Genomic DNA, 19439 nt, shown 5'->3' on the forward strand with positions numbered 1-19439 from the left:
CGTTTTTTTAAAAAATTAATAAAAATTCAAAATTAATATTGTGACCATTGTTATACCAACTTTTTACTACATTTAGTATCTTTTAAAACAATATGGATGGTGATTTAACATTTTCTTTAAGTATGTCTTCATACAGTACTTGATTATCAATATTTGCTTAAGAATGACTTGTTGGATAATGCTTGATCTGACAAGTCATTCTTTCAATACTTTTTTTTAAATTTGAAGTAAAGCAAAAATCAAGTATGCAAAACGTACCGCTAATGTTTTTAGGAAATATTCAATTAATCCATAGAGGAAATTTGTAAGAATATTATTAAACCCTCTTATGGGCAAACACATATAAATTTGTATTTTGGTTTGTATTCTTTTCTGCATTGTGCAAAACCAGTTTACCTATGTTATGAGATAAAATTGTCTATGTTATTGAAAGGGAATCAGTATGTAGGGGAGAGGGAAGAAACATTGTCTCATATACAACCATTTTCTTTAAAATTGAGGCAGTCAATGTTAAAAGGGGTCTGTTATAAATCTGCAATTTTGAGAAAAACGAAAAGAAAAAACTGTGTCGAATGTGGAAAGATTGTTTCCAAGTAGTTAAAGAGTAGTAACTTCCAAGTAGTTGGATTCTCTTCTTTAGGCAGTCTAGAAAATTACTCGGTATTTGATATCTAGAAATGGATGTAGCTGTTTGAACTGTGCATTTTTGAAATTTAGCGCATATCCCCATTTAACATTGACAACAACTACAAAAAAAGGGAAGAAAGAAAAAAGTAATGAAGTAAGAATTATCCTTTTATGTTAAAAGCAATAATTTTATTCCCCAAACAAATATTTTGAAACATTATTAAAGTTGATGACAAATCATAAGTACACGATATTAGTCAAAGAATGTACAGAAACTGTTCATTCCTCCCATGGCTGTCTTTGTTGAGATTTTGTGTAACTGAGTTAGCTTTGGTTTGAGTTTTTTGCCCATCTCTGCATTATTGAATAGAAATCATAATGCACAACATAGTTTGAAAGTGTTCTCAGGACATCTAATTTTTTGCTGTTAATGGCCAGCTGAATAAGCTTTGAGAGTTAGGAGCTGAAGAACATCCTTTTTAGTTACCACAAAAGAGAATCTGTGGATGTGGGATGTACTGCATAACAACCACTTTTCCATGTATATCATGGCTGTGAGAAAAATCACGATGGCTGTATGAAAAGTCTTATTGTTTCAGTGGCATTGATATGTTGGTTACTGCTGGACAGCTGTTGAGCTACATCTATTTATTTTTCTGATTTTTCAATGATGTATAAAATACCCCACACGTGTAGTTAAATCTTAATGATAATATCAAAGTTAATAGGCCTCACTTTATTACAATTACTAAAACATAACATTGATAAGCCTCATTCTAGCACTGATTGCAATAATTATCATTGTAATCTATTGTTTTACAATTATTGTAAGAGATTCTCAATTCAATTTTCCATGATACAATGTTGCTATAGTTATACCAAGTCATTGTAGTAATGGGGCACGTGCTACACATATCCCTTTTCAAAAATGAATAAAAATTACAGGGGGAAGTTACTTGAGAAGAAGCTATGATGCATGTCCCGTTCCAACTCTGAACATTGCTGTTATCTTAACAGATTCCAAAACTAACAATAAACTTATTTTCATAAAAATTTTACCCCCTTTTAACATTGACCGCTTTAATTATAGGATTAATTAGAAGAAACAGTTTCTTCTGCGTTGCAACAATTTAACAAAAATGTGTTTAACTATTTCCAAGGCCTTAAAAATTATAAATATTGTTGCCAGTTGTAAATACCATATTCTATTTTGAAATTTACATCCTAGTTTTTATATCGATTTAAGTTTGTTTTATCTATACATATTTTTTAAAATTTTATATTTTGTTTTTATATTTAAATAGTATCAAGCATCAAGCTGAACCTAATTGCATAAACTACAAACCTATGGATATTCCAAATAAATTACAACCTACTGATGTCGTTTCTGTAAAGTATACCTACAGTGTGAATTTTACTGTGAGTATACTGATTTTGCTAATAAATTTAGTTGGTTTTAGTAAAAGATGGTTTTTTGATGACAAAAACTGGTTTAACTCTCAAAAATTTATTAAATTCCTCAAGAACATAAGATGATTGTCATAGAACTGTAATCTATTTGAAGTGTTTTATTTTACTTTTGAAACAATAAATTAAATGTGTAAATATACAAATATGAGTATTATGTGAATATCCATATGTAATTAATTTTTAAACCGACTTAATGAAACAGACCTCTCAAAGAATTTTTAAACAGACTCAACGAAAATTAAAATATTATACAATTATTATTTTAGTGTTTATTTTATTGAATGGAAATATTTTGTTATAATTTGCAACTTACTTCTTAACCTTTAACCTAACTCGCAATGTTTAATATGAATAATGAAATTAATACCAATACTTAGGAGCAATATTTTAGGTGACAGTTTCATGCATGTTTATGATGATGAACTGTCAACTATGTTGTTTTGATAATAAACTATCAAAGACACATTCATGTCAAAAATTTGTCAACCCTGGATTTCATAAATAAATTTATTTTTTAGAAGCTATTTTTATTGCATTCATTGAATTTTTTAAAAATTCTTTCAGCTTCAATAATTGTTGCTAAGTTTTCCTCCCTTTTCTTTGTGAAATATTTCATAAGAGTTAGGTGGTAGTGTACATTGATTTCTTAAAGCTGTGCATGCTTGGATAATGTTTAGATTACGCACAGTTAAAATGATTCGGAAAATTTTAATACATTTTTTTTGTAAAATACTTTTCTGTCTAAGAATGGCTTATTAAAAAGGGTCTTTGTAAATTCTTTTCTGTAAAACGCAGAATACCATAAATAATATTAATTTTTATTAATCTAGTACTCATGAGAATAAAAATATAATCATATATAGTCAAAAGAAAGCAATTATTTAATTATTTTTTTTTTTTTCAAAAATGTTAGTGCAGTGGAAAATTGTTTCGACAGGGTTCCCAGCATATTACCGAAGTCAAGTATCACTGAGTACAGTTTCTGAACTGCTGGGTGACCACTTTGATCAGCCTGTAAAGAGACCAAGGGTGTGTGGTATTGAATTTTGTTAAACTGTTCTATCATAAAGTGCTCGACTTTGCACTTAGGTTGTTGGGCTACCAATGTGGAAAACCATCCCTCTGCTGTGGATCAAAATTGTAATGGCATGTCTTAGGATCATCCCCATGGATGTTTCCCAGACTGTCACCAATAGCCTATCGTGCAGCTCTAGTATAATGTAAATAAAGTACTACTATTGAAATCTTAAGAACTTTTTTTAACTAGCATTTATCTGAGCTTCATGTTTTTTACTATAAATTTTTTAATGATGTTTATGTTTGGAAAATTCTTTCATAGTGAAGAGTTAGCATAAACAACTATTTGATAAACTAACCAATTGCCTGACAAACCTCAAGTCAAATTTCAGTTTCTTTATAAAATTTCAGATTTTTTAGTTTATGAACTTAGAATGAATGTCTGAAATTTTTAAAGGAATTAAAATTATTTTTTTTCTAATTAATATTTTACCAAAGTATGTCTATTTGTTAAATAATTTTTTTTTGTAAGACAAAAGATGCATTATTATATTTACACTGCACTTCTGATTTATTTTGCTTAAAAGTAACTATGTAAATATTTGTATAGTAACTTGTTTTCTTACAGAATTTGCATTTGACCACTTAAGTATGTTTTTAGCAGGTGAAAAATATGTTCTAATATCAAATACTGATTTTTGATTTACAGAAAAATTAACTTGTCTTGTATTTCTTATTACATAAACTCTATCTAGAAAACTTTTTAGCAGCCTAATAATTAAAAAGTTTTACTTATTGCATTTTTTAAAAATTAAAGCGGAATATTGAACCTTTGGATCAGTTCTGGGTAAGAATTAAATTGTTTAACATTTCAATAAAAAATGAAAACTTAGAACAAATAGAGAAGGGGCATTTACTAATATAATAATTGTTTTAATCTTTTAATTTTACAGAAAGAAAATAGGGTTAAGTGGTCTTCTCGATGGGATTACATTCTGGAATCAATGCCTCATACTAATATTCAGTGGTTCAGGTAAAAGTTGATTACCTATTAATTTAATTTCTATGATTGATTTAATTTCTATGATTTTTTTGGTGATAATATATGTATATATATTTACAGTATTTTGAACTCTCTGGTGATAGTCCTCTTTTTGACTGGAATGGTTGCAATGATATTGCTGAGAACATTACATAAGGATATTGCTCGTTATAATCAGATTGAAAGTGCTGTATGTTCTTATTTTTTTATGGCTATGAATATTTTATAAGATCTGTTAAAAATATTATCTATTCCAGTATTAAAAATTTCTTTCCTAATGCTAATTTATTTTAATCAGAAAAGCTTTTTAAGTAATTTTAGTATATTTTTTTCCAAACTAAGGTTTTTTATAAATTTCAGAAGCACAATAACTGAGTAAATACATACTTCCAACTATTTTTACCAATAGTAGCAAACTAAAGCGAAAAATTTAAAATAAATACAGTTTGTACAAAGCTTTTTAGCAGGATAATTTTTTTATATCTGTATAAATTATTTACATGCAGTGGTGAACAATTTTTTTAATTCTAATTTATTAAAATATTCATACATTATCTTAGCTGCTACTAGAAAAATATTTTTTGACACTACGAAAACTTCACAGTAGTTGGGGGATTTCTAAATGTAAAGCTTTTTTAAGCATTTAGCGCAATTTAAATCTGTGGAACATAAATTTAATGTTTCATTTGAGTATTTCAAGGTTTCTTCCATTGTTTTGTAAAAATATGAAAAATCATTGTTTATTGACATACTTTTGAGAATTCTGGCATTTGTAATTTACATGTTCTTTTAAGGCAAAACTATTTTTTCAAGGAAGCAAACGAATTGCTCTTGAAAAATACAATTCAAAATTAACTTTTTCTTTTAAAAACAAAAGTTTAAAATCTTCTTAATTTATGCAGTTGGGCATACTGGGAATACACCTCTTGTGTTCTTTGAAAAATTGGTTATAATATTCTCTTAAAACTAGTCACTAGAAGAATTTTCACCATTGGATTGCTATAAAAATTTACTGAAGAATATTTTTGAACTAATTGTATTATTTAAGAATTTAAAAAAAAAAAAATAATAAAAAAACCAAACTCTGAAATAATTCTTTTGGTGTAATATTATGAAAACTGTGTACTATATTCAGTTGAACCACTTATAGCAAAAATTAAAGGGGCTGATTTTATTCGCTTGTAAAATCAGGTATTCGTTAATGATGGTTAGATGTTTGTTTTTATGAAAATCTCTTAACTTTTTATGAGATTCAGTGGAACAGTAAACTAACTTCATGAGAAAAGCATAAGTTTTGTGAATGTATTTGTTTTATTTTAATATCTATAAATGGAAATTTCAATAACTGTTTTTCCTTTACACATTAAAATTTTGTTATTTTATTAATGTTATTGTAAATAATTTTTCTTAAAATAAATGATATGTCAAAATATTTTATTTTCTGTTCATCCTTGTGCTTAATTTTGTTACTGAAGTGACTTATATGTAAGAAATACCATTGTAGTTCATTAGATTCCAGTAATAATTTGAGTTTAAAATGTTTCGTAAAATTTTTTACAAATTTAAAAAAAATCCAAAAGATTTTAAGACTGGTATGATTTTAAATAAATGTTTGTATCTAATTTGTCACAACATGCAGAGTTAAAAATTGTATCAAAAATGAATTACATAATTATCACGAACATAAATTTTTTTTCTTCTAGGATGATGCCCAAGAAGAATTTGGATGGAAACTTGTTCATGGGGATGTATTTCGCCCACCTCGTAAAGGAATGTTATTGTCCGTACTCCTTGGCAGTGGGGTTCAAGTATTTTTTATGGCATTGATTACACTATGTAAGTGTTTTTGACTTATTGTCACCGTTTTTTTTTATATCTATGATTGTCTAATATTTTTCTTTTCTGTATTTTATACAGCTAAGTTTATAAATGGCATAAATAGTAAAATTAAACTTTTATTAATGCTGTTAAGCTTACTAAATTGAGCATCTTCATTAGCTGATCATAGGACTTTGTAATAGATGGTGAAGTACTAGTTTAACACTCCTTGCAAATCAATGCTTAAATGGAGTAGGTTTGCAATATGTTAATGAAGTATCTTTCTTCCATCAAAAATATAGTTTTTTAATGTAACTAGAGTAAAACGCTATTTACTCTAGTTTCACCTTGACCTTCCTCTTTTAAGATTTGGTTTTGAATTCCAAAATCAATTTCCTCCCACTTCCTCGAAATCGCAACAGATCGTCGCTTTGAAACTAAACTCAAAAAGCAAGTTTTTCAGGAGAGCGATTTCTAACTTTTCAAGATGGTGAATTGCACCAATGCGATAACGATTTACCTGCTCTTTAAATTACTTTTTTGCTGATTGTGCTCCGTAAAAAATCCAGATTTTTCGCTAACTGTGATCCGGAAGTTTCCGGAAATCGAAAATTCAGGCGTTTTAAAAAATTATTGATCACAAAAATTTCCTGAAATCAAATTTTCAAAGGTGGAACTTAAAAACACAGTTTATTTTATTTATTTGTAAGGAAGAGCCAGATACTTTATAAGCTTATATTAAAGATTAATATTCATTTTTTATCAGATAGTTATTATAATCATAAACTCAAGAAAGAAAGACATATTTGTAAATTTCAATTACTTCTCCAGGTCTTTCATTGGTATGTGTAAAATTTTAAATGTATTTTAAGTAAACTAAGAAATGTTGAGAAAAAGGAAAAAACCTTGTTTAAATTTTTTTCTAATTATTTGATTTAAACTTTTATTTTTTTTTATTCAAGAAATTTTCCGGAATTTTGACTTGGGCTCACAATCATCCCTGTTTATGGAACTTATGAAGATTGTTTCTCTTAAAGGGTGATTTTTTTTACACAAAATGACCCAAATATCTAATTTTTCGATTTTTTTGAGTTATTACGGTTTAGTTTCAAAGCGACGAGATGGCCGGGCGTGCATTAGTCTTGTAAATTTTAGAAACGAAAGAGAAATAAATTTGATAATTTGTTGCTTAAAAATAGCTTCACAGTTTTACTCCATACTCATAATTATGTTTTATGTTTTTATTTAGTCAATTGAGGGGACTTGTTTTTTTGCAATCAAATGATTCGTCACCTAAAAGAATGCACTTAAAAAGAAGCTAGCCTGAAAACAGATGCACTTGCTCTAGCTTCTGCTATATGGAACTCTTCCATTGAAATCAGTGCAAGTTGTAAACTTGGAGTGAATCTTACTGTTGATAAAAAACTTCCATCAAAGGTTATATATGCCCTTTCACTCAATATATTCTCAGTAAGCCTGACAAGTTTGGGAAAAAAGATTTGGTTGCTTGTTTGCAAAGATTCTAAATATGTTTCAAATGGATTTCCTTATACTAGTGCAGGTAACAAGCGGTCAGCTTTTTTTGACCAAGCTGTTCATAAACATAGTATGAAGTTACTCCTCCATACTTAGGAAAAGGAACAGCTACTGACAGCTATTTTCTAAAAGTCTAGTCTTACCTCTCTCTAAAAGTCTAGTTGAAACATTAAGAGATCCCAGAGCAGTGCCAATAACTGCAAAATTAGAAAAGGTAAAGATATAACATTAACTGTCTAACAAAGGAATAAAAATGTATTACTGCTTAGTTTACTTCATAACGCAATGAATTTTGATGACAATGAAAAGAAGAAGCCAAGAACTTGAACATATTATAGTAAAACAAATTACGGTCTGGACATAGTAGATCAAATTATATGTCTTTATAGCATTAAAACTGGAACTCGTCATTGGCTTATACACTTATTTTTTAATATTTTAGATCCGTTTTCTATAAATATCCATATTTTCAGACATGCTAACTCTCCCGAATTTTTTGTTCTTCTCCCGCTCTCCGGAATTGATCAAGAAATCTCCTGAATTTTACCTTAGTCAACGACCAAACTCAAAATTACCTGATTTTCCGCTAGTGTGGAAGTTTCATTTTTTGTTCCGTGCAAATTCCATTCTCCCTTGTAATATTCCATGCCCCCTTATCGAACTACCATCTGGCTGAGGTACAGTTGCACATGCTTCATTTTCCCCCTCCTATTTGACCCGTTGAAATCTTTCTTTCCTGCAGGTAATTGAATGAGATGACATCACAGGAGGATAATGAGTGGCGTCAGTACAGATGCAGGAAACTGACTCTTGATTCTTGAAATCGATTATCTCATCCTTCTGTTTTTATAATATTTTAGTGCATATTTTTTCAACGTTTGGCAATACATAGATCGTTCTTTTTTTGTTGTCATTTGTTTACTGAAACAATATTATTTCCATTATTATTTTTGTCTTACTATATGTTTTCAAAATATTCAAGGATGTCTAAGTCGCAGCAAAAATATATGACCAATTGTAACCAATCATACCAATGAATTTCCTTCAATTATTGCGTCGATAAAAGGAAACACGTGTGCTGTTTGTTCCGATTATGCATTTGATATATTAATTTCTTACGGAGGTACATATAAATGGGTAAAAGCACAAAGAAGCAGTGAAATTTTTACAAAGTATCAAGAAAATTTATTTTCCCATTGATGACAATTATGTTATAAGGGCTTCACTATTTTATTTCCATTTGATATGGAAACTTTTTAAAACAAAAGCATACCTGATTAATAGTTGAATTTCTTCCACAATTTGTTATCTTATAGTGTGTAAAATTTCTTGCATTCCTATATTTGATAAATTTTTTACTTAAAAAAATTTATTAGAAGTGTCAAATGTCGCATATTTTACCCTTTTTACGCCTCCTGAATTCTTGTTAAGGAAACATTTCACTAGGTTGGCACTTCTGTATATTATGTAGAAAGGTGACTGGAAAGAAAAGACTTAGTCACAGAAATGATATATTACTGTGAGCTTTGTGAAGAGCTTTGTGTTTCACATGTGTCATCCAGATATATAGCTAATGTAAGGAAATCTGTGGAACAAAGTTAAGATCCCTCTTAAAAAGCGGACCAAATGTAGGGTAAAAACATCTTCTAAAGTAAATTATATGCAGAGTAAATGCTTGACTGTAAAAGAGTGGCAAATGTGCTATAATGTAAGTATGGGGTACTGAGTGTTCTGACAACTAGAAAAGATTTAAAAGAATCAAGTAAGTGTCACAAAGTTTCAGTTTTGGTATTTGAACAAGATCAATTTAGCTTATTTATTTTTTAATTATTAAGTATATAGAGTGGATACTCAATAATATAAACACTAATAATATTAATGGCATAAGAAAAGCCATTATACTCCATTTAATGAAGTGTTTCTGTTATTAAAATGTAATAAAATACCTTAAAATTTAAACAATGGGGTTCTGTACTATGCATTTATTCAATTTTTACCATATTTTAATATTTTAAATGTCTAATTGATTAAATATCAAAAGATCTTATAGGGCTAAGTTGTACTCTTTTGTCTTTCTAGGTGTACAGGGATTTTCAGTCTTATTAGTGTTCAAACAAAATTTTTAACTTTTTTAAACAGTTTTTTAATTTTCCAGTCATTCCAAACAAGAATACTTCCTTGTAAATTTTGCGAAATATCAAAAAATCAATGAAGTCTTAAAAAATTTTCCAGACAAAATTTTTTTAACATTTTTTAATTAAATAGAATAAATAAGTTAATTAAAAAGAATTTAGCTTAAAAAAGTTGAAACTAAGGATAAAGTACTCTTTCATAGCCTGATCTTCTAAAATAATTTTTTTACTGGCAAATGTTATGATTCTATTATGCATGGTATCTATGGTCAAAAAACACACATGCAGTTTGGTTTATTTTTTGTAGGTATCTATGGTCAAAAAACACACATGCAGTTTGGTTTATTTTTTGTAGGAAAAGATTGAAAATTCATTTTATTATAAAATTGTCGAACCTTTATGGAATATTAGTTTTCTGGTTTGCATAAATCAACTTGGTGAAAAACAAAAATTCTCAAAAGAGTTATGATATTTGTTCTGGTATTTTAAATAAGCACCAACAAAAACAGCTGTATACCTTAGAATAATGTTTCTTTTTACTTTACTCATTCTCACTCAAGGAGGAACAAATAACACATGACTCTTTTGTATATTAGTTATCTCTGAACCAATTAAATTTAAGTTATTATTGTAAATGTAATAATTTTTTTCGCTATTAAATGTTGTACAATAGAAAATGCCTTATAATTTTGATTTAATTTTCAGTCTTTGCCTGCCTTGGTTTCTTGTCTCCTGCCAATCGAGGTGCTTTGATGACTTGTGCAATGGTGCGTAAAAATCAATGGATTTATTCATATTTTTGTTCCTCTTATGTATAAAAATAATCTGGCATGCTAATTTTATTATAATGTAATTGTATCTTTGGTCATGCTATTCATTTTTCTTATTGTCACCTGTTTTTAAAATTAAAATATAATTAGCTAAAAAAAAATCAATTGATATTGACACTTAAGAGATTTGATGACAGATTAACAAAACATTTCTTGACATTTAGTATGCCTTCAGGTGTCTGGAAAAGAAAGTGGCCTCCCACTATTTAGCTTGATAATGTCAAATAAGACCCGTGGAGCTGGATAGGCGGTAATTCTGCAGGCTGATTGTGACGGCCTAGGCTGTAGTGCTAAAGAAGAATTAACTGCATCAAACTAATTTAATAAATTATATATTTCTAGCTATTCATACTTTAACTTGAACTAAATTTAGAATCATGTTATTTTTTTATCTTGTGATTTAATAGCAAATGAACCATTGCAGTCGATAAAAAAATAGTTATATGGATTCATAAATATAATCTGCATTTGAATAAATTTTTCTATATGTTTTGAATATTATCTAATTTTTTTCATTTAAATATTTTTTTCTGATCTAAATAATGTAATATTTTTTTATTTTAAAATTATTTCAATATTTTGTTTTAAAATAATTTGATTTTTTGAAGTACATTTTTTGTTAAATTGGAATTTTTTAAATTTCTTTTATAAATTAAAAACTTTTATAATTTTGCTCACTTTATAACTTGTCAAACTATTTGAATCTCAATTACATGGAAAAATATAGCATTAATATTGACTTCCTATCCAAATATTTAAATTTATTTAAATATTTAAACTTAATCTAATTTTAGAAATTGCAGATGATTTATCTAAGAACTTGCAGATGATAACATTGAAATAAAAACTTAACATTTCTGAGGAAGTAATTAATATAATTGCTTTTTATGATGTTCTGACTTGCACTTTCTTAAAGTTACTGCAAACAAAATTCACTAGCATACCATCACTGAGTAATAAATTCAATTACCAGAATAAGGAGCATTGATTGAATGTAGGGTATATTTGTTGTTAGTGCTGAAATTTGATATAATTGAAGTGTAAGATTGATATAATTGAAGAGTAAGATTAAAACATTTTTCGCTAGTCTGCCACTATGCACAGCACACCAAGTGAAAATATAAACTATCCAAGAACTTCAATAAAAAGGCTTGGATCACTATAAGTTGTTGGGCCAAACATTATGACAGTGGTATCTCTGCTAATTCAATTACAATTTAGTATCAATCTGTTACTCTTTAGTGTTGTAGGTAGCAGTTATGACAGTTATCTCACTAAATTACAAATTATTTAAATTCTTGGTAACAAACCTACTATTTGCACCCCGTTCATTATTTATATTCTTATACTAAATAGTTTTAATTACTACTTTTATAATATCACTTTTTGAAGTTTTTTCATTAATGTAAACTATTATTATTAGTCAATATTATTTATTTGTTTACATATTTCAATATTTATTAATAGTTCAATGTTATTTATTAGTTATTTCACTACATATGTAATACATTTATTAAGAATTTCTTAAATATATTAAGTGTTTAAATATATTTACAGTGTTTAAATTTTTTAGTAAAACAGGGAAAAGTTTTTAAACAACAGGTAATTACACATCAAGCAAACATAATGCTGAATCTCGTATGAACAATTATATAGAAGTTATGTATCAAAGAATGTTATACTAATGTAATTTTGGTGTCGATCATCAAAAGGACCAGGGAGAAAAACCTTTAAAGAAATGAAAGAAATATGTCAAAAATAATGAAAGAATTTTGAAATTCCTTGCAGATTTTCGAAATAACCAAAACATTTGAACACTGAAAAAATATTTATGAGGGATTGCCCACAATTTATGAATTAGCCCACAATCAATGAATTAGCAAAAAACATTTTTAAGTTTCAATGAAAACTATCCTTTTTTTGTATTCTATTATTTACGTAATTATGTTAATTATTTTATTTTGTAAATTATGTTAAAAGTTATATTAGATATATAGTTATATGTTATATTAAAGTTAAGTAAACAAATAAGAATTGCTGTGCTAACTATTGCTATGTCAACAATATGAATGCTCTTTTCATATAATTCCTATCTTCAAAGGAAGAAAATGTTTGAAAAGAGGTCAAATTTAAGAGGCCAATTAGCTAAAAATTATTAAAGTGGAAATAAGGATCATTATAATTACTTTGGAATGTTTCACATATTTGGTAATATTTTTGTAAATTTCAATATCTAAAAGAGAGAGAGAGGGAGAAAAAAAAGTAATGGCAAGGAAAGGAACGTTAGCGAGACTGAAACATCTTACTTCTTTGTAATATTACCTATTTTTAAAGTATAATTTTTTACTTAAAACATTTATTATTTAAGTACATTTATTATAATTAAATATACTTAAGTTTTGTAATCAATTACATTTTATTACTTATTTTAATGTTTGGTAACAGTCAAATTTTATTAATATTTTTAGGTCCTGTATGTTTGTTTGGGTACTCCTGCAGGGTATGTTTCTGCTCGAATGTATAAAGGTATGTATTGACCTTTTTAATATAAAATATTCATAAAAAAAAGTATTATTCAGGGTAACAAAACGGTACATATGTATTTCAGCTTTTGGAGGAATTAAATGGAAATCAAATGTCATTTTGACTTCAACACTCTGTCCTGGGTAAGTAATTGAATTCTAGTTTGTTTCATGTTTTAACAAATTTCAAAACTACACAATTGGTTTCTCAATAGTAAATTTGAGAGAGAAAATATTCTTCATAGTAACTTTTTTTTCTTCAGAACATGGGCATCTGCTTTGAATTGCATTGTTTAGGGTCTTATATCACAGAATAGCTGTTTTGTCATTAAACATTTTACAATTTTTTCCCTGTCTTTTGAAATTAAATAAAAGCTTATTTCTTTTTGACCAATTATTTTCTCATTGATTTCACCAACTAATATGTTCTCCATATTCTAAAATTTGCATTAAATTTTTTTTCTTTATCAATGCTGTCTGAAGTAACAAACAAGTTTACTTTTATTAGTATAGTTAAGAGTGACTATTTATGAAAATAGTAAGGGATGTTTCATTTCCCACTTAGCCCTCTCCAATTTATATTACAATTAAAATAATTTTCAGATTTATCATGCAGTATGTATGTACAGCAAACAAAAAGTTTTGTAACATTTTAGTATTTCTTGAAATAATGCCGGAGTTTGTTCTTCTTAATTTTCTTTGAGTAACATAATTTTCAGGGAATAGTTTTCATGATCTTATGTCATAGCTGGTTGTAATCATTTCATTCTGTATAATATCTAATCAATATGATAAAACTTTATTTCATTTTTAATGTATGTATATTTTGCTGATAAACATATCAACGGTGAAATCTTTCTGCATTTTAGAGAAATTTAACTTTTTAACATTTTTAAAAATCTTTTCCGCCAAAATAATTTTTAAAAATTAGAATTTTTCACTTAAAAAATTACTTTTTTTAAACTTTTCAGTTTTTTTTTAAAAAAATTCTGTTTTGAATAAAATAATCATATTAGTTTTGATTTTTAATGATAAGCAAAAAGTTATGATGATTTGTAAAAAGCACTGGAATGGAAAGTTAGACTGGAAATGGAAAGTTAAATTGTTCAAGTATACTATTTCTAAAACAACTGCTTCGTTGGCAGTTACATCAAAACTGTATGGATAAGTTTTGAAGTTAAACTAGAGGGTGCAGTGCAAATATTTTCAAATTAATGACAACTAATTTTGTTAAAAGTCTGCAATTTTTAAAAAAAATATTGTCATTATAGCGTCAGTAAAATTCTAGTTATAGAATTCTTAAAAGAAATTTGAAATTTGAAAATGCATGGTGATAGAACAATAAATAACTATTGAAAAACAATCTTAAATGACATACTCTTACAATGGAGGAGCTGCTAATAAAGTGCCTCTAAAAATGATTGCTCTAATTTGAAATTGAAGTGTTATATTATCATATTATATATNAATAGAATTTCTACAACTATTCTTTAACAAAGACATTTTATGAAAACGAAAGAGATTTAATGGTTTTATTAATACAAAAGTATTTATAATTTTTATTTTACATACATATATATATGTAAGAATTAAAAAAAAACCATGTAGGAATTAACAAAGAAAAATTACTATAAAAACTTGGTTGATGTTCAATGAACAACAGACTGTGGATTATGTCTTAGGATGTGTTTTAATAGTGTCATTAAGTCATTACTCTGATCTGAAGCACTAGCATCATAATATATTAAAAATATTGAAAAAAATGAAGAAATTGTCAAGTAAATAAGCAATTGCCAGAATTTACATTGGAATTCTTGCAATTTAAGAGTATCAATAAGTGAATACTCAGAATCAAAACTGAAGTGTTGTAATATCATATTAAAAATATCAAAATTAAAATAAATAAGTGAAAATTTCTGACAAAAATGACAATTAATACTTTAGTTAAAGTAACATATAATGATAACAAAAATATTTTGATGAATGTTCGTTCTGAAAATTATTTTGAATTAAATTTGCTTTTTTGTGAATAATTTTTCTATGACTGGAAGCGTTTTCAGCCTGGAAAAAATTAAACGTTAGATTAAAAAGTGTACGTACAACTATAGTTGCTCGATATTTAAATTTTTCAAATGACTATATTCATAGTACAGTACAGAACCTGTTATCCGGAAATCAAAAAACCGGAATGAAATTCGATAAATTTTCCCGCCATTTTCAAAAAAAATTTTTTTTTTTCCTCTTAAGATTTTAGGATTTTTCTTTCTTTTTTGAAAGGTGTTTACCTTACCATCATTTTGGAAATAATCGTTGTGTATTACTTCATCGTTTTTTCTTTTTTTTAAGATTATTTCCAAATATTTATTTTTTTTTTAGTTGGGTTTAACAATAAAAAAAACGGCTTTTTGTAGCGATTCAGAAAATCTGAAAAATCAGTTTTCCGGAATAGCGATAGTTCCGATCGTTCCGGATAATCGGTTCCCTACTGTATTAGGTATGAGTGGCAGCTATTAATACCTTATGATACTATCCAGATTGGTGAAAGACTCTCCAAATTATGAAAGGGTATATATACTTATCATCCCATTAACACTACTATATTCAGTATAAGACTCTCATAAATCATTCTTGGAATATATTCGGTTGTTAAAATAAGAAGAGCTGAAAAGAGACTAATAGCTAAGGGCTAATCTAGGACTCACCATCAGCCCTGAATTCTAAATAAATATTAGGGTGCGTAGCGTTTTAAAAAAGTGCTTAAAGGTGCTTATTTTCGATTTTCGTTTTTTAAAAGCCCTTAAAGGTGCTTTTTTCATTGGGTGTTTTTAAAAAGTGCTTAATTTTCCCTTTTTCAAAAGGAGATTTTTCCCTTACCTTGTTGATTTTCGCTACGTATTATGCAAAAAGGCACAGTTCACATTGTTCTATTCAACATTTTCACAATTAATTCAACTCCAATCTATTTTGGTGTTTTGTCAGTCCGTAGCATATGAAAACGCCATTCGTTTTACATGATACAAAATTTCATGATTTTTGACAATTGTCAAAAACAATGTTTTTTTTTGGCATAAAATGAGATAAAACCATCAGTTGTCGAAAACTTTCACACCCTGCCTAATTATGAAATTTTTTGAAGTGCTTAAAAATATTTTTTGAGTGCTAGAAAAGTGCTTAAAAGGTGCTTATTTTTTGTTGAATACTTTAGCTACGCACCCTGAGTATTACCAAATTAGATGAAATCTAAAATAATAGAACTACTAAATTTAGAATCAGAAATGACTTGTCTTCGAAACTAGAAAAGATCAAATTTTGAAGAAGCAACTGAAAATTAAACAATGCTTTATGCTATAACTTTATTTGAAATTTAATAGCAAACAATACTTTTTTGTTGAAATAATAAGGTATAAATAAAAGTTTGGAACTCATCGTCATCAAATTAATGATTTCCTTCTTCTTTTGTTTAAATTTTTTATAGGATTTAATTCAAGTCCATCATGTTTTTTAAAGTTATACAGACCATTTTTTTATGTATTTAAATAAGTATCTATAGGTATGAATAGTGTTCTTATATTTGCATTAAATATGACTTACTTAATATGTTAAACAATTTGATTACTATTCTGTACACAATATGTATTTTTAGTTTTAGAAGTTATTTGTTATTCAATTAACTATAGTTAGGGCTGCAGGTCTGTCGCGGCGCGAATTTCCGCGATGATTTCCACGAAATTGTCATCTTTTTTCCTAAAATCCGCGAATTTCTCAATAAGTCTTGACGTGCGTTAAAATTGCTTAAAATTTGATTTTTTTTATTTATTTATTATTTTTATTAAACAGAATTTTTTATTTTCCTGAACCTTAAATTGAACATTTAAAATTGATTAGATATTTAAGGGAGTGAATCAATAGCAAAATGACATGAAAATAGTTCAGAGATAAGAGATAATCACAATCTTGTCAAATAAGGTGGTCTTTCTACACTTAGGGAGGGTAATTACCTTCCTGAAGTCAGTAAGAGTACAAAAGAAATTGGAATCACAAAAGAAGGAAAATGTTATAAATAAAATCTTTGACAGAAAAATTGTTATACATGCTATTGCACTGGGCAATGAAATTTTTACTACCTTTCTACTTATCCAGTTAATTTTTCCTAGGCGGCTTCTTGTGATTTCTTAAATATGGATCAGTTTCTTAGATGAAGGGAGGGGACTAGTAGTTAGTAGGGATTTGTAACTAGTAGTTTGAATGTAGTAGAATGTTTGAGTTTTCACAGCAATTACTTCTGACAAAGCAACGGTCAAGGAATTGCCTGTTGGTGAAGGAAAATTGATCGAGTTTTGTAAATCAAAGACCGAATGCTCCAAAATTGGCAAAAGTGGCAATTCGAAGTTTGTCGGTGCCTAAAAACAGCGTTGACGCAGAAAGATCGTTTCCTAAGTATAAAAATGTATCAAGTGATGAAAGACGAAGCATAAGTTTAGAATGATCTGACAATGTACAATACTTTGTACCAAAATTCTGTTCATTTAATTAAAAATATTAATATTGCTTGAAATTCAAAGAAATACTTTAGTTGTGTATTTTTAAGCATTTTTATTATTTGCGCAATTTCTGTCTTTTGCATCATTTATATAATAAATTTTTTAATGTTTAGAATTTGTGTAATTTTCAAAATTTCCTGCGATTTTTCCGCGAATTTGGGGTCTTTTTTCCTGCGACAAACTTGCAGCCCTAACTATTGTGTAACAGATTTTTAGAGTAACAAAATCTTAAATTGCTCCGAAAATTTTTGGATAATTATTAATTGAGTTAAATTATTATTTAAGTTTTAGTATTTGTTTTGTCGACCTTTTCACGCGTTTTTCAGCACAAAGGATTGAGAAATTTTATTGCCTAATGCAATAGGCTTTGTTACCCCTCATTTCAGTAAAGTGTGAGGGGTCTAAATTTTTTCTTTTATTTCTAATTTTAATATACTTTAAGGAAGCATAGTATCCTTATTAATTTATCATTCCAGGCGTAGAAAGACCACCTTACTGGATGAGATTTATTATCTTTGAACTGTTTTCCTGTCAATTTGTTATTGATCTATTCTTTAAAATGTTTTATCAGCTGTACATTGTCAATTTTTAAGTTTTAGAAAAATACCAATTGCTGTTAATGTAGGAACTGAAAAAAATATACTCCTCCCCCCAAAAAAACTCTCACATTTTAAACAATCTGTGTTCAAATTTGAAATAACCCTAGTAATAAATGTAATTTATTTCAGCTACATTAATAAATTTTTAAAGTGCATTTAAGTGTTATATAGTTCTGAAATAAAAGCAAATATTCTGCATACTTAAGTTGCAAGGTTAATTACAGAGTTAAAAGGCTCCTTTTATTCTCTGGCTGGTTTATGTTTAAATATTTGGTGAAATAATTTTTTTTTGATATTTACGTTACTTTTATGTTTTTATAAGTGTTTTATTATTTTTTAAGGTTTATTTTTCTTATTATTATAATTTCTATATAGTTATTCTAGTGTTCACTTAACTATGCTAATTAATTAATTTTAATAATGCAGAATTTAATATTTGCCACTGTGCACTACTTTTCTATTGAGTTACATGAAAACTGGTTTTTTCATGCGTGCTGCAGAAAGTTTAGAAAATGTGGGTCTAAGCTCAAAGGGTGAAAAAAAATAACCTCTATGGCATTAAACATTATTTTAAAAGAATTCATTAGTAAATTGTGCATAATTCAGATTTTTTCATCTATGAATAGTTTTTTTTTAAATCATTGATTAAACTTGCTTAAGTTTTTCTTTTGTTTTTTATATTTAGGTGTGTGTTTGTGCTCTTTTTTGTTTTAAATCTGATGCTATGGTCAAAAGGAAGTAGTGCTGCTACACCTTTCACAACTCTTCTTGCTCTTTTATCATTGTGGTTTGGGATATCATTACCTCTCACTTTTGTTGGTGCATATTTTGGATTCAAGAAAAGGGTAATATTTGAAAAAAATTTTAAAATGAGAAGAAAAAAATTTCTAGATAAAGTAGGATTATTTTGGGAAATTTTTTGACGTTTTATTTGAATATGTCGTAATAAATTTCAGTTAAATTTAATATTTAAAAATTATATGTGAATAACTTCTTTTTAATGTCCAAGTTAAATTTTATTCTAACTAATAAGGGAATTTAAAAAAAAAAAAAAAAAAAAAAATTCTGCATCTGAAAATCACTGTCTTAGGTAAGACGACTTTGGGATTCCTAGTTTATCATTTTGAAATTAATTGAAACATTTTATGATCATATCAGACAAGATCAAAATCTCAAAAAATTTTAAATTTCTACTTTTGTAAAAAAATTTCGTTGTAAAGAAAATAATCAAAATAGAAGCTATAATGTTTTTCTATAATTATAAATAATTCTGTTATTATTTTTCTGTTATTATTATTAATTCTA

The 19439-nt window shown here is 27.3% G+C and overlaps 1 protein-coding gene across 1 annotated transcript in view; it reads left to right on the top strand.

The window, feature by feature from the left end:
• Window positions 1-19439, top strand: part of LOC107445937 (transmembrane 9 superfamily protein member 2) — a 46058-nt gene that overhangs the window by 18236 nt on the left and 8383 nt on the right. The window contains exons 7-14 of the mRNA XM_016060446.3: window positions 1932-2046; window positions 4068-4147; window positions 4238-4346; window positions 5860-5992; window positions 10348-10409; window positions 12941-12998; window positions 13081-13138; window positions 18820-18979. Of these exons, the coding sequence (XP_015915932.1) occupies window positions 1932-2046; window positions 4068-4147; window positions 4238-4346; window positions 5860-5992; window positions 10348-10409; window positions 12941-12998; window positions 13081-13138; window positions 18820-18979 (775 nt within the window). The remainder of the gene's footprint in view (window positions 1-1931; window positions 2047-4067; window positions 4148-4237; window positions 4347-5859; window positions 5993-10347; window positions 10410-12940; window positions 12999-13080; window positions 13139-18819; window positions 18980-19439) is intronic.

The sequence above is a fragment of the Parasteatoda tepidariorum genome, chromosome X1, assembly GCF_043381705.1.
Source record: "Parasteatoda tepidariorum isolate YZ-2023 chromosome X1, CAS_Ptep_4.0, whole genome shotgun sequence".
Lineage (NCBI taxonomy): Eukaryota > Metazoa > Arthropoda > Arachnida > Araneae > Theridiidae > Parasteatoda > Parasteatoda tepidariorum.